The sequence below is a fragment of the Peromyscus californicus genome, unplaced genomic scaffold, assembly GCF_007827085.1.
Source record: "Peromyscus californicus insignis strain IS unplaced genomic scaffold, ASM782708v3 Scaffold_4__1_contigs__length_199733344, whole genome shotgun sequence".
NCBI classification, from domain to species: Eukaryota; Metazoa; Chordata; class Mammalia; order Rodentia; family Cricetidae; genus Peromyscus; species Peromyscus californicus.
In genome coordinates, this window is record NW_026294562.1 from 192,106,524 (window position 1) to 192,123,866 (window position 17,343).

Sequence of the window (17,343 nt, forward strand, 5' to 3'; positions counted from 1 at the left end):
CAAAGACCTACAGAATATGGCATTTAAAATGTTTTGTTAACCTAAGGTTTTTCATGACAATAAGATACATGTGCTCCTGGCAGTACCAATTTACTTCAGAGATGATAGGCATCTAAGAAACTCCTTGTTGAGTTTGCTTTCATGGTTGCAAGGTTAGCCACTGGACAAATAAACTGTTCTTGCCTTTGACTGCTGGCAATGTGCTGTGTAGACTAGACATGCAAAACACACAGGAAAAATACTGTTGAACTTTGCTAAAACAAGGCAGGATCATCCTTCAAAATTCCTGCTTCACAGAAGAGTCTGCTCCATATTCTGAAGGACACAGAGGAAAAAGCAACTGATGAACTTTGCCAATACAAGGCAGGACAATCCTTCAAATTTCCTGCTTCACTGAAACATGACCTTTCCATGGTTCTTCCTTTACATTTTCTGTGTTCTCTGGAAGAATAACCAATGCTGTATACTGCCTGATCTCTCCAGCCTTCTTATCTAGATTTTAATGAGAACTACAAAGAAAATTGAATATTCAGAGCAAGAAAGTGCATTGCAGTATACATAGTAATTGGAATGTTCTTTTTTACTATTGGATTATTCTATTTCTAATTTTAAAAATGGAGAGCTTTTAGATTAGTGAAGAACTTTTGCTTGTGAGTACATTATTGTTTTGTTTAGTTATTTTTTGAGATATGGTCTCTGTATTTAGTCCTGGGACAGCATGGTTTTAATCATAGCACTAGAGAGGCTGAAGCAAGAGGATTTGGTGAGTTCCATGACAACCTAGACTAGTTACACAGTTCTTTGCTGACCAATGCTATATATAATGACTGTGTCTCAAAAGCACACACAACAAGAAAACAGAGAAATTTTCTTTCATATGATCCTTCAGAGAGCTCCTTTCTCAGAATTCATTATTGCTCAGTTACTTAACTGACTTTCTGCAAGATGTGCAGTTTAGCTAAGAATGAGAAGTTTATCACCGTTCCTTTAGGGTTGAACGGAGGTTCTTCTGAGCTTACATTTAAGGAGAATGAAACACAAAGGGCCTCTGATGAGAACTCTATCCCTAAGAATTGCTAGCTTACTTTTCTTAAGGAAACAGCAGTTATTAAATCTGTTACTTATGCATCAATCCCTATGATCCTTAACTGCGCTAATTTTCCAGACAACAATCACATGTGTGTTAAATAGAAGAAGGTCCTGGATCATAGTGCAAAGTATATTATGCATCAGCATGTGAATATCCAAGAGAAGTCTTACAACTGCAATGAACTTGGCAAAATGATTCATGAATCCTCCCAGTGTACACTTTACAACACAAGTGACATTGCAGAAAACTCCAGCAAGTACGGATTTGGAAACCACAGAGATGCTTCTATCTCTGAAAATCAAACCTAAACAGTCATGAAAGTGGGAACATTAGAGAAGAACTTTTCAAATATAAAGACTGTGTAAAATGTTTAAATTTGTGTTCTAGCCTTAGTCAAATCCTCAGAATCTACACAAGAAAGGAAGAACACAAAAGTACAGAGAATGATCAATATTTTGACTCTAAAAAGAAACACACACTGAAACGAAACCACAGAGGAAAGAAACCACAGCAATGCCAGAAATGTAGAAATGTTCCAAGATAAACTTCAGTACACAGAAAGGAACTCATACAGAGGAGAAATCTTATAAGTGTACAGAATATAGTAAGCCTTTTCCACATCTGTCACAATTCAAAGTACATAACAAGATGCATTATTGAAAAATCCTGACAAATGTACAGAATGTGGAAAGTACTGTAATCATTCATCAGACCTGAAAAGACATTAAAGAATCCAAGCTGGAGAGAAACTCACAAATTTACTGATTATAACAAGTCCTTCATTTGCTGCTCAGGTATTAGAAAGCATCAGAATATTCATACAGGAGAGAACACTTACAAATGTAGTAAATGTTGCAAAGAATTTATCCAGAATCAACATCTTAGGATACATCCGACCAATGCATACATGAGAGAAGCTTTACACATGCGGTGAATGTGAGAAATCCTTGACCAGTAGTTCACCAATGCAATACCAGTGCTCCCTAAGGAATGCAGTTTGAATGAAATTCAAGATACAAAACTCAAAATACAATTCAAAGTCATTTCCACAAAGTCAAGGGACATAAAGAGGAAACAAGAACCTGAACTCAAAGAGGACAGGAACAAGCAGACCGAAGAGCAAAAGAACTCCAGCAAATGGCACAGGAAAAAATAAGGATGAGGCAGGACGTGAACACTGCAATCGAGAGATAGAAATCTAAGGAACCCCTAAACAAGAAATGAACAACTCTGTAAGCCTAATAAAACTCAATGGAGAGCCTGTCCACCAGGATACAGCAAGTATAAGACAAGCATTAGAGTTTCATTCAGTACAAGGCTAAGGAGCTGGCTCACTCAATCAAAAAAAAAAAAAAAAATCCATAGGTCAAACAAAAACTAAATTTCTGCTGCTTCAGAAAGCATTGAGAAACAACAGGAAAAATCAATTAGAAGACAATACTGACAGTTTAATACTCTGCAGAGATACTAAGAAATTCTTATCAGAGTCCTGCTAGCATTTTATCAGGAAATGAGTAAACAGACCACAAAATGAACAGAATATGAAGAACCTACTGAAACCATCACAGTTAGGAAATCAGGAAACAAACTTTGAGGCAAAAATTGTCCTTATTTCACAGTATGTGTAAATGAAACTAATGAAATTTATATAATATTGATATGAACACAAAAATGTGACACAGATGAAATAAGGACATCATCATATGCACAGTCAGATACACTGTATTTTCTCCTATTAGTTATAACATAGAAAGTCAGTAATGTGTACAATAGGATAATCATGAGATGATTTACAGCAGAATATTCGAGAACCATTCCTATAGAAACAGAATGTGGCAAAACTCAGTTTGGTTCCTTGCACCCTCATGAAACTACATAACAGATTTTAATGCTAGTTCCATGGAATCCAATGCTCAATTCTAAACTCTACAGGCAGGAGGCATACATATCACATATGCAAATATACTCACATAAAATAAATGTGAAACATAATTTTAATAAAAGATACTCTCTGCTGGACAGTGGTGAAGCATGCTTTTATTCCCAGCACTCAAGAGGCATAGGCAGGCAGATCTCTGTGAGTACAAGGCCAGCCTGGCCTACAGAAAGAGTTCTAGGAGAAACCCTGTTTCAAAACAAAACAAAATAATAAAAGATACTTTCTAAAATAGTCACAGTCTGTATTGAATTTTCTATTTCTATAAATCGAAATGACAATAGCCTCAGAGTCAACAAACGTTTAGGGAATATTCAGATGTACATCTGAAGTCTAGATGTAGTTTAAGAACTCTGTGTTGATATCAAATAGCACCCCAGTGTCATATCTCACATGGTGAAGTTATGATGAGCAAAACTTTGCTTCCAAATTCTACAACTGTCAGACTTGCTGCAATACTGACACTGGATCAATCCTGTCTGCAGCCGCATCTCACTTGATTCTATTCTAACATTCAAAAAATAGAATGTGCAGTGTTATATACTGGCTCCATCATGAAAGCACACCAGAAATGTGAACCTAGGGGTAACTTATGATTTTGCCTAACTCCTGTGCCATGGATTTGGTGACTACCTCAGGGCTCCATAGGCATCGTGCACAAATACAAACAAAAGTCAACAGAATTTTCAAAAACAAAGATAAATAAAAAGAACTAAAAAAAATCTCCAGAAATCAAATACAGGTATTTATAAATTCCTTGAGAAATTTAGAAGATACTCAATGAGATAAGGAAGAATAACAAGTAAATGAAGTGAGGAAATTCACAGTATAAAAGGAGCATTAAAGCAATACAAAGACAGTCTGACTCTAGTGGTGCACACCCTTAATCCCAGCACTCGGGAGGCAGAGGCAGGCAGATCCCTGTGAGTTCAAAGCCAGCCCAGTCTACAGGGTGAGTCCCAGGACAGCCAAGACTACACAAAAAACCCTATCTTGAAAAACCAAAATAAAATAGCCTTAAAAAAAAAATACAAAGACAACAAAATAGAGCTCTGAAAGCTACAATACAAGGAAATAGGAGAGAAATCCTCAGCTTTGAGGAAGGAAAGGGACATCACTCAACATCTCCACTACTCCTACCTTGGAGAAACCAGAGGACACACGGAGAATTCATTACCTTTAAATAACAAATGGGGGACGATCTGATAAGCAGCAACAGAATGGGGATATGCCCTCTCTGAAGGTGGTTCCAAGAGAAGGTCAGAGAAATTCACAGCAGCAACATAGAATTTGATGGCTGTGTGGAGATGAAAGTGAAATGCAGCAACATCAACCGCTCCAATGAAGTGCACCACGTGCGGCCAACTCTCCTCAGAGAGCAACATGCATGACCTTCAGGACCTTAGAAGATCAAATGCAAACCACAGCACTGGAGTGTCTCAGTGACAATGTTACTCAATGTGTTTGTTTGGTTTCAGGGCACTTCACATAGGAACATGGAAGAATTTGTTTCGTGTGACAATACACAGTCTTAATCCAACTTATTTCACTAATGCAAATGCAGAGTCTTTTTTGTGATCATGAACTATTTGGAGTGGGAATATGACTTTTCTACATCACAACAAACTGATTAGTTAGAATAGAGATCTGGGGCCTGTGCTGACATCTTAGAATAAGAAAACTGTGTTTGATACAATTCACTTTCCTTCCATCACAGACTTCTCTGTTGATGGAATGCTGCGTGACAGCATTTTCTGATGTTATAAATTCTTCCACAATAATAGCAGATCCTTTCCAAAGTTACTGCTACTAACTACATAACCTACAATAAAATCTGTCTGTAAACACAAACAACTTTATTTATTTATCCTACACAGGGATCATTCCTGACTTGATGTGAGGCGTCAGCAATCCCAGCACGTATCCAGGCTCCACATTTACTCTCACAAATAGTAACACCTCCAAGTTCTTCCCTAGACTGTTATTTTAAGTCCTTTTGTAATACCTCCTGATCAATTTACTTTCTTTTTTAAGGTTTATTTATGTTATTTGCATGGGTGTCTTTGCCTGCATGCAGGTCTGTGCACCTCATGTTGCAGAACCTGTAGCAGCCAGAAGAGGGCCAAAGGGCACCTTCTGAGTTCCAGAAGGGAGTAAATTGCAGGGAAGATACATGGAACTGAACCTGGAAACTGCAAAAGCAACAAGTGTCCTTAACAGTTGAGCCACCTCTCTAGCACTCGGTTTATTGTTCCTTAATTAGCTACTGTGGAAGCTTAAACCAATAAACAGTGAGACAGAATTCATGGAACACAGAGGATTCTTTTTCAGTTTTGGGGTACATGCCAGCTCATAAAAGACAATCACACAGAAGTGGGGTGATAAAGCCACATTGAGAAATTTTTGGCAACAAGAGGCACTGGTTATAAAAGACATTTGTCCATAATTATGTGCCTGAAGGCTTACAAGCAGAACAAGTCAATCTGAAATAGTATGCAGAAAGATGTTAGTAAGGTTATGTAGAAATTAATGAAATAGAGAATCAAAAGATAATTCAGTGATTCAATATGGCAGATTTGTTTCCGTGAAGAGACTATAGTACTGGCAAAGCATTGTTCACCTAATCAAAACTAAAAAAGGGAATCCATATGTATTAGAGCCGGAGCTGGAAAGGGAACACTGAAATGTATGACAATAATGTCAGTGTGACCTTATGCAGTGTTGTGGAAAGTCATACAAAAATCAATCAGAACTGAAGAAGTGACGAATTCCTAAGAAACAAGTGAATATCGACCTCCTTTGTTACAAAAAAGTAAAACACATATTAAGCAGAGCTGAGACTGAAGCAGTAAGTCTCTTCTAACAGTGTCTGAGGATAGGACAGATTCAGCACAGAATTCTCCTTTCCTCTAGACAAACCTTATGCTAATGCCAAAAGGAGACTAGTAAATAAAACACAAGGAAAATGAATACTAGAAAGTCATCATAAAGAGCTGGCTCTACCTTGACACCCAAAGAAGATGAGCCCAAAGTAACATGTTGGGGGAAAAAAAAACAGAACAGTTGATGGGATCGATACAGACACAGATATTCTCTCTAAATTACAAGGAAATGGAAGGAAAGCTGAGTTCACAACAAGAATGCAAGACCTACAAATCAATCAATGAAAAATACCAAATATGTGGACTCAGTGAAAGAAGAAAAATAACTACTTCAACAGATACATAAAAGCCCAGTGGTAAAATATGACATTGGCTTAGTATAAAGCTCTCAAGAATGTGAGAAGCTCTTCCTGAGACTTAGAGGCTGGCCCCCAGCTCCCATCTTGCTCCGGACTTCCCTTTTGGAAAACTGGTTCTGGCCACCGGGCAGGTTCCCTGCTAGCCCCACCGGGAAGGATCCCCTTCTCCAAGACCCCTGGCAGGCCCTGCAGTCTCCACGCCCTGCCCCCACGCCCATCCGCCTGAGCCCCAAGCCTCTTCCTGAGACTTAGAGGCCGGCCCCCAGCTCCCATCTTGCTCCGGACTTCCCTTTTGGAAAACTGGTGAGTACCCTTCCTTGCCCCGGACCCCATCCCTGGGCACCAGCCACTCCAGGGAAGACCTGCCCAACTTGGCCCCAGGTTCTGGCCACCGGGCAGGTTCCCTGCTAGCCCCACCGGGAAGGATCCCCTTCTCCAAGACCCCTGGCAGGCCCTGCAGTCTCCACGCCCTGCCCCCACGCCCATCCGCCTGAGCCCCAAGCCTCTTCCTGAGACTTAGAGGCCGGCCCCCAGCTCCCATCTTGCTCCGGACTTCCCTTTTGGAACACTGGTCTGTCTGAACCAAGTGTGCGGATAAGGCCAAGAACGAACCACAAGGAGATGGGCAGACGTCAAGGCAGAAACATATACAACAAAATGAATAGCAATACAGCATCACCAGGCCCTAGCCCGCCTCCAACACCTAGACCTGAACATCAGAAATTGGAAGAAGCAGAAGAAAACAGCCTTATGAATGACATCATGAAGAAGCTAGAGGCTTGTGTAGAGGAAAAGACAAAAAAATGTGAAGAACGCTGTAAACAACTAGAGGAAAGGGCAAACAAATTAGAAGAAATCAATAAAGTCCTGGAAGAAAACAATAAAATACTGAGAGAAAATCAAGAAAAATCAATGAAACAAATGAAGGAAACAGTCCAAGACCTGAAAAGGGAAATAGAAAAAATGAAGAAGACACAAACAGAGGGAATGCTGGAAATAGAAAATCTGAGAAAACGATTGGGAACTTCAGATGCAAGTATAATCAACAGAATGCAAGAGATGGAAGAGAGGATCTCTAGCGTTGAAGATACAGTAGAAGAAATACATTCATCAGTCAAAGAAAACACTAAAGCCAACAAAGTCATGAACCAAAATGTCCAAGAAATTTGGGACACCATGAAAAGACCAAACCTAAGAATAATAGGGGTCGAAGAAGGAGAAGAATACCAACTCAAGGGCACAGAAAATATATTCAACAAGATCATAGAAGAAAACTTTCCCAACTTAAAGAAGGAAATGCCTATGAAGATACAAGAAGCTTATAGAACACCAAACAGACTAGACCCCCCAAAAAAGTCCCCTCGCCACATAATAGTTAAACAACTAAACGTACAGAATAAAGAAAGAATATTAAGAGCAGCAAAGGAAAAAGGCCAAGTGACATATAAAGGCAAACCCATCAGAATAACACCCGATTTCTCAATGGAGACTTTGAAAGCCAGAAGAACCTGGACAGATGTAATGCAGACACTAAGAGACCATGGATGTCAACCTAGACTAATATACCCAGCAAAACTTTCAATCACCATAGATGGAGTGAACAAGACATTCCATGACAAAGCCAGATTTAAACAATACTTATCCACAAACCCAGCCCTACAGAAAGCACTAGAAGGAAAATTCCAATCTAAGGAAGTCAGATACACCCTCGAAAACACAGGCAACAGATAAAGCCACAGCAGTAAACCCCAACGTATAGAAGTACCCACACATCACCACCAAAAAATAACAGGAATGAACAATCACTGGTCATTAATTTCCCTCAATATCAATGGCCTTAATTCACCTATAAAAAGACATAGGCTTACAGAATGGATACGAAAGCAGGACCCATCTTTCTGCTGCATACAAGAAACACATCTCAAATTCAAAGATAGACACTACCTAAAAATAAAAGGCTGGGAAAAGACTTTCCAATCAAACGGTCTTAAGAAACAAGCGGGTGTAGCCATCCTGATATCCAGCAAAATAGACTTCAAACTAAAATCAATCAAAAGAGATCAAGAAGGGCATTACATACTCATCACAGGAAAGATCCACCAAGATGAAGTCTCAATTCTGAATATTTATGCCCCAAACACAAGGGCACCCACATATGTAAAAGAAACATTACTAAAGCTTAAATCACATATAAAACCCCACACATTAATAGTGGGAGACCTCAACACCCCACTTTCACCACTGGACAGATCTCCCAAATTGAAACTTAACAGAGAAATAAAGGACTTAACTGATGTCATGACTCAAATGGACTTAATCGATATCTACAGAACATTCCATCCTAACAAAAAAGAATATACCTTCTTCTCAGCACCCCATGGAACCTTCTCTAAAATTGACTACATACTTGGCCACAAAACAAATCTAAACAGATACAAAACAATTGGAATAACCTCCTGTGTTCTATCAGACCACCATGGTCTAAAGTTGGATTTCAACAACAACAAAAACTACAGAAAACCTGCAATCTCATGGAAACTGAATAATACCCAACTGAATCACCAATGGGTTAAGGAAGAAATAAAGAAAGAAATTAAAGACTTCCTAGAGATCAATGAAAATGAAGACACCACATATCCAAATTTATGGGACACTATGAAAGCAGTACTAAGAGGGAAATTCATAGCACTAAATGCCCACATAAAGAAGTTGGAGAAATCTCACACTAGAGACTTAACAGCATACCTGAAAGCTCTAGAACAAGAAGAAGCACAGTCTCCCAGGAAAAATAGACGCCAGGAAATTATCAAAGTGAGAGCTGAAATCAATAAAATAGAAACAAAGAGAACAATACAAAAAATTAATGAAACAAAGAGTTGGTTCTTTGAGAAAATCAACAAGATAGACAAGCCCTTATCCAAACTAACCAAAAGACAGAGAGAGAGCATCCAAATCAACAAAATCAGAAATGAAAAGGGGGACATAACAACAGACATTGAGGAAATCCAGAGAATCATCAGGTCATACTTCAAAAACCTCTATTCGACAAAACTGGAAAACCTAAAAGAAATGGATAACTTTCTGGATAGGTACCACATACCTAAGTTAAATCAAGACCAGATAAACTATTTAAATAGTCCAATAACCCCTAACGAAATAGAAACAGTCATTAAAAGTCTCCCAACCAAAAAAAGCCCAGGACCAGATGGTTTCAGCGCAGAATTCTACCAGATCTTCAAAGAAGAGGTAATACCAATACTCTCTAAATTGTTCCACACAATAGAAACAGAAGGAACATTACCAAACTCCTTCTACGAGGCTACAATTACCCTAATTCCTAAACCAAACAAGGATACAACAAAGAAAGAGAACTACAGACCGATCTCCCTCATGAACATTGATGCAAAAATACTCAATAAAATACTGGCAAACAGACTCCAAGAACACATCAAAACAATTATCCACCATGATCAAGTAGGATTCATTCCAGGGATGCAAGGGTGGTTCAACATACGAAAGTCCGTCAATATAATACACCATATAAACAAACTCAAAGAAAAAAACCATATGATCATCTCACTGGATGCAGAAAAGGCATTTGACAAAATCCAACACCCCTTCATGATAAAGGTATTAGAGCGATCAGGAATACAGGGAACATACCTAAACATAATAAAGGCAATATACAGCAAGCCAACAGCCAACATCAAATTAAATGGAGAGAAACTCAAAGCAATTCCACTAAAATCAGGAACGAGGCAAGGCTGTCCACTCTCCCCATACTTATTCAATATAGTACTTGAAGTTCTAGCCAGAGCAATAAGACAACATAAGGAGATTAAGGGGATACAAATTGGAAAGGAAGAAGTCAAGCTTTCCCTATTTGCAGATGACATGATAGTATACTTGAGCGACCCCAAAGATTCCACCAAGGAACTGATACAGCTTATAAACACCTTCAGCAACATAGCAGGATACAAGATCAACTCAAAAAAATCAGTAGCCCTCCTATATACAATGGACAAAGAAGTGGAGAAGGAAATCAGAGATACATCACCCTTTACTATAGCCACAAATGACATAAAATACCTTGGGGTAACACTAACCAAGCAAGTGAAGGACCTATATGACAAGAACTTTAAGTCCCTGAAAAAAGAAATTGAAGAAGATGTCAGAAAATGGAAAGATCTCCCATGCTCATGGATAGGCAGGACTAACAGTGTAAAAATGGCAATCTTACCAAAAGCAATCTACAGATTCAATGCAATCCCCATCAAAATACCAACACAATTCTTCACAGACCTGGAAAGAATAATATTCAAATTCTTATGGAAAAACAAAAAGCCCAGGATAGCCAAAGGAATCCTGTACAATAACACAACTTCTGGAGGCATCACGATCCCTGACTTCAAGCTCTACTATAGAGCTACAGTAATAAAAACAGCTTGGTACTGGCATAGAAACCGACATGTGGACCAATGGAATCAAATTGAAGACCCTGACATTAATCCGCACACCTATGAACATATAATTTTTGACAAAGAAGCCAAAAGTGCACAATGGAAAAAAGAAAGCATCTTCAACAAATGGTGCTGGCAAAACTGGATATCAACATGTAGAAGGCTGCAAATAGATCCATATCTATCACCGTGCACAAAACTTAAGTCCAAGTGGATCAAGGACCTCAACATAAATCCAGCTACTCTGAACCTGCTAGAAGAGAAAGTAGGAAGTAGTCTTGAACGCATTGGCATTGGAGACTACTTCCTAAATAGAACACCAGTAGCACAGACTCTGAGAGAAACAATCAATCAATGGGACCTTTTGAAACTGAGAAGCTTTTGTAGAGCAAAGGATACGGTCAACAAGGCAAAGCGACAGCCTACAGAATGGGAAAAGATCTTCACCAACCCCACATCTGACAGAGGACTGATATCCAGAATATATAAGGAACTCAAGAAATTAGACATCAAAATGCCCAACAGTCCAATTAAGAAATGGGCTATAGAACTAAACAGAGAATTCTCAACAGAGGAAACTCAAATGGCCGAAAGACATTTAAGGAATTGCTCATCATCCCTAATCATCAGGGAAATGCAAATCAAAACAACTCTGAGATACCACCTTACGCCTGTCAGAATGGCTAAGATCAAAAACACTGAAGACACCTTATGCTGGAGAGGATGTGGAGCTAGGGGAACTCTCCTCCACTGCTGGTGGGAATGCAAGCTTGTACAACCACTTTGGAAATCAATATGGCGCTTTCTTAGAAAATTGGGAATCAATCTCCCCCAAGATCCAGCTATACCACTCTTGGGCATATACCCAAGAAATGCTCAACCACACCATAAGAGCACTTGTTCAGCTATGTTCATATCAGCATTGTTTGTAATAGCCAGAACATGGAAACAACCCAGATGCCCTTCAACTGAAGAATGGATAAACAAAATGTGGTACATATACACAATGGAATACTACTCGGCAGAAAAAAACAATGGCATCATGAGGTTTGCAGACAAATGGATGGATCTAGAAAAAATCATCCTGAGTGAGGTAACCCAGACTCAGAAAGACAAACATGGTATGTACTCACTCATAGCAGGATACTAGACATGAAACAAGGATGAATTGTCTGCTACTCACATCACCAGGGAGGCTACCCGGAAAACAGGACCCCAAGAAAGACACAGGGATCGCCCAATGACAGAGAAATGGAATGAGATCTACATGAACAGCCTGGACATGAGTGGGGGTAATGAAAGGCGAGGGTCGAGGGAAAGAGAGCTTGGGGGAGCGGGAGATCCCAGCTGGATCAACAACAGAGAGGGAGAACAAGGAATAGGAGACCATGGTAAATGAAGACCACATGAGAACAGGAAGAAGCAAAGTGCTAGAGAGGCCCACAGAAATCCACAAAGATACCCACACAACAGACTTCCGGCAATGGTCGAGAGACAGCCCGAACTGACCTACTCTGGTGATGGGATGGCCAAACACCCTAATTGTTGTGCTAGAAACCTCATCCAACTACTGAGGGATCTGGATGCAGAGATCCATGACTAGGCCCTGGGTGGATCTCTGGGAGTCCAATTAACGAGAATGAGGAGGGTTTATATGAGCGAGAATTGTTGAGACCAAGGTTGGATAAAGCACAGGGACAAATAGCCAAATGAATGGAAACACATGAACTATGAACCAATGGCTGAGGGGTCCACACTGGATCAGGCCCTCCGAATGGGTGAGACAGTTGATTGGCTTGATCTGTTTGGGAGGCATCCAGGCAGTGGGACCAGATCTTGTGCTCATTGCATGAGTTGGCTGTTTGAAACCTGGGGCCTATGCAGGATTGTTTGGCTCGGCCTGGGAGGAGGGGACTAGACCTACCTGGACTGAGTCTACCAGGTTGACCTCAGTCTGTGGGGAAGGCTTTGCCCTGGAGGAGATGGGAATGGGGGGGGGGGGGCGTTGGGGGGAAGGTGAGGGAGACGGGAGGGGAGAACAAGGGAATCCGTGACCGATATGTAGAACTGAATTGTATTGCAAAATAAATTAAAATAAATTAAAAAAAAAAAAAGAATGTGAGAACAGGAGAAACATACCTCAGCATAATAAGGACGAAGAGACACAAAGGTAAACCAAACAGTACAAAAGAACAACTTGACTTATTCCACTTGAATCAGGACTAATTCAACACAATGAATCAGTGTGTATAAACTCAAGAAAGAGAGAGAAAAATTTAGAGAGGACAATACAGGAGAGTCAGAAAGCAAGTGTACCTTCTTGAGAAAGCTCAGATCAGACCACTCACACTGTCTACAGATATCTTAAACTCCCTTGTCATAGCATTCATATTGTCAAAAATTACCATGCAGGATGGGGCATGGGGCAGAGGTATCAATGGCCATAATCAGATTTGGATCCTGTGTGCAATAATCCCAATCTGTCAAGAAAGGCATACCCACAGGTGTCAGAGAGGCAAGACTCTTCTTCTATGAACTATAAGGTTTTCTGGCTCAATATAAGGCAAGCTCCACAGAAAGAAATACATGGATGGACTGGGAACCTGGCCAAGAGCCAACGATAAGGAAGGTCACAAGGGTTTGGCAGGCATACACTGCTAATATTGGCTACATGTACAAATAACTCAACCTGCCTTTAAATGGCTCAGTTCATACCCATATCCAGGGTGCTGCTTTCAGCCTGGTCAAAGAAACATTGTTTTCAATGGGCAACAGTCATGTCAGAGACTCATAATTTTTCAAATACTGAGAACAATCAACTGCTTACTATATAGCCAATAATGGGAAATTCACGTTACAACACCTAGTATTTCTTTTTTCAGTGAAATTTTCCAAAATCATTAACGAAATAGAATCTTCCAAAACCCAATTTCACATCCTGTTCCTAACTATCATTTGACATCTACCCCACCCCTTCCTCAATCCTTCTGACATACCTGGATCCTTTGCTACTGTCTCCTCTCTCTTCATCATCCAGGGCTCTTTGTTCTGCTCCACAGGTGAGCAGGACTGACTGAGCAATGTGATACTTGTATATGGGAAAGGGATTCTTCAAAAAAACCACTTGGAACTTTTCATAGAACAAAAACAAAAGAAGGTAACACCTGTCAAAGGATAAACATGAAGGAGAGAAAATATCATGAAAAATGGCTCTTTTTCTCTGAGGATCTCACTTTATGGGATGTGAAACCTCATTCACACACACCTCACACACATGCAGAGTGGTCTGTCCAAGAACCCTGAGGGGGAGCAAGGGAGATTGCAAGAAAATTACTCTGACCCTCAGAACCAGACTGTTGCACTTCTCCAAGATGAGATCTATGAAAAAAAGCCCTGAGAGCAGGGTCTAGGCATTCCCACTCCTCCTACAAGAAGTCCACAGTCACAGCACTGAATGTCAACAAACCATGACATAAAATACAACAGTTTGTCACATGTGCATGGGTAGACTGCATTTCTAGAACAAGGAGACATTTTTCTGATGTAGGTGTCTCAACATAATTATTCAAAAGGCACCTTCTAATTTTGTGTTAATCTTAATAAATTTTCTATCTATAAAAATAGTGTGGTCTTCTCACAGAATGTATACTGGGCTTGCCTGGACCTTATCAGAGGGCAAAAAACTCATGACAAGTGGCTAAGTGAAGTGCCCATTAACATATCAAAGCAGACTTTTTTTTTTTTTGCTAGGTGCTCTTTTGGCCTCTAGGCTCCAGGTTCCTTGGCCTCCACCTCTCCTGTCTTCTCTTCATTTCTCTCTCCCCTCTCATGGACCAGTTCATTATGGGCCCTTCCAGATGCCTCTGGCTATTTTCTCCCTCATACCTATAATAAACCTTCTCCTCAACTACATCTTGTAGCAGTCTGTCCTCATTTTTCATTCGGACCTAAGGTGTAATATCAACAACTAAACACTTGAAGACACCATTTCTGAATTCTGTGTTTACAACAGAGTGCATACATCTCAGGAAAATTAATGGCGAGTAAAACTTTGCTCAGTAAATGTTAATATTTATAACTATAACTGTGGTGCTTTATAACATATTTTCTGATTCAATCAAATTCACAAAGGTTCCTCATATGACTAATATCTACAAAGCTCTCTGGGGAAGCCTATTCCTCGGGCCAAAAGCTACTCTAATACGCAAGTAGTGCACCAGGGTGTGAATATTCTGATCCCGCACTTTGGCTACACCCTATGCTCTGACATAAAAGGCTATTCTTAAGGCAGAACTTTGCCCATTTCCGTCCCTTCTCCTCTGCTTTCCTCACTGGAGGTGCGCACCTCTCCAACCCCTCGCCCTACCCTCCATCTCTGTCTTTCCCTCTTTCTCTCCCTCCCCACAAAAAAAAAAAAAAAAAAAAAAAACCTCGTCACTGAGCACTGTCTGCATGGCCTCTCTGTCTTTCACCAGCCTTGGGGCACCTTGGATCTACCCGTCAGAACCACCCGCCAACACGTGTAATAAGCACGTGTAAAATCACAACACGGGAGTTAGAAAAGCACAGGTGAATTTCAATTCTTGGAGCTTTGTAACTGGTACAGTATCAAGAAAACCTGTTTGCAAACTACAGACACTGCAGATGCTCTACGAGATTATATGGAGAAAACATTCTGGCAACCATAAAAGAAAAAATCACGACACACCCCACTTCATAGGATCTCGACCTTACCGACAACGGAAAGACATCCACAGCAGAATTTCGGAGCCGACTTCCTTATGAACAGCAGAGAAACTGCTCGCACCCCCGGTCCCTCCCCTCCCGTGTCCCAGCCCCGCAGCTCCTCTGACCTGGGAGGTTCCAGGGCCGCCGGGCTGCGGTTCCCGCCACTGCGCTGCTGACTGGTGACTTTCCCAGGCCGCCCCGCGCGGCCACTGCGGCTCCGCGGAGATTTCAGGTTCCGAATACCCGGCGGGTCTTCCTCACGTAGTTCCAGAAAACTCAGTTCCAGGAGTCCATCAGGGAACGGTGAAATTTCCTGTCCCTAGCCCCGCCCAATACACCCTACTTCCGCTTACGTACTTCCTCCAAAAGGCCAACCTCCCGGTCTTTTTCTTACTTTGTTATCGAAGTGCACCCCGCTGTTTCTTTTCTCCTAAAGGCCAATGATCAGGCAGGTGTTCCCGCCCATTGGGGACCCGTCCCTCCCACTCTGTCTCAGGCCGCCTTCCACACAGCTCCAGCTGTCAGGCTGCCCTGGACCTGCTCTGCACAGCCTCCCCACATGCTCGCTGCCAGCCTGGACCAGAACTGGATCTAGGAGGACGCTGCCCCCCGGGCTCTGACCCTGTGCTCTGACCCCTTCAGATACAGGTTATCCCGCCTAAGTTCTCACCTTGGAATACAAGCCTCCTGGGTTAAAACACACAGCAAAAGAAAACCAAAACCCTAAATTCTGTTACTAAAGCCCCATCCCCAAAACAAATTAAAACTAAGATAAAACACCCTTGGCTCAAAACAAACCATATCTGTATCCCCTAAGGAAAGAAAGTTAAATGATATCCAATATACAGAACTCAAAAACCAGAGTCATGTCCAAAATGGTCAAAACATGTAAAGCATGTGAATCAACTCAAAGAAGATTGGAACAAAATGATCCGTGGACAAGAAAACACTAGCAAATGCCTGAAGGATGCAAAGACATTGTAGGGTATGAATATTAAGTTCAATAAGTACTTAAGAAACACCGAAAAAAATCCAATGTGAAATGAAACAGGAAATGAAAAATGCAATAACCCTAATAATAACTCAAAGAGATCAAGCAGGTAGGAGACAGAATATCAGCCTTGAAGACAAGGTAGAGGAGCTGGATGGCTCTAAGAAAATAATTAATTAAAATAAAAATGTTCTATGCAAGTAGCACCAGTTCAAGTTAAAAGTGAAGTTCCATCTGTATATTCTACACTTATTTGAAATATTCTAAATTTTTGAAACAGTAACTCATTCTGGAGAGATTTCCTGGGAATCTGGAAAATCATTTCCATCACTATGCATATGAAGTGACACTAAAAAGCCATCTTTACTCTTCCCTCACAGAACTCCACTCTTACCACTCAAACATCCAGAATTACACTATTAGCAGCGTTGACTTGGGGGAAGACAATTCAGTTACTCAGAGTTTAGAAAGGAAATAGGTATCTCAGGAAGTCAGTGGTCAGTCAGACCTTTAACAGCCCAGGGCTGAAGTCATGCTGTGCCATGAGATGGAGATGTTGTGCTTGTGCTAACACAGAAACAAGTTTGTCTTCTGGAAAGGATACTGAAGGTACTTTTATGGAAAACACAGAAAATTCCTTTTGAAAACTCAGGGTTGAATGTAGAAGCTTATGACTGTTCAAGATGCATAAAATAAGCCATTGAAATGGGCACAGCCTTAAACAGCTCAGTTACACTATCCCATCAATGCTCTGGGCATACTGAGGAAGGGGCAGTGGGAAGGAAATAAGAAAACATGGGGAACACCCAGGACATGTCATGCTCTAGACTCCACACAGCTGTTGTAATCAGTAACCCAGAGCAACTGTACTCACCTGCACTGGGCTCAGTCAAGGCC

General features: G+C 40.8%; 1 protein-coding gene across 3 annotated transcripts in view; it reads right to left on the bottom strand.

Annotated features, from left to right (window-relative positions):
* LOC128124472 (zinc finger protein 420-like) overlaps positions 1 to 15,778 on the bottom strand; it is a 50,572-nt gene extending 34,794 nt beyond the window's left edge. For 2 of the 3 annotated variants that reach the window (XM_052760786.1, XM_052760784.1), the window contains exons 1-2: positions 15,581 to 15,778; positions 13,724 to 13,891 (exon numbers count right to left, since the gene is read on the bottom strand). In XM_052760786.1, coding sequence (XP_052616746.1) covers positions 13,724 to 13,760 — 37 coding nt within the window. In that variant the 5' untranslated portion in view covers positions 13,761 to 13,891; positions 15,581 to 15,778. The other variant, XM_052760785.1, reaches the window with a different exon arrangement.
* Positions 15,779 to 17,343: the final 1,565 nt, after the last annotated feature.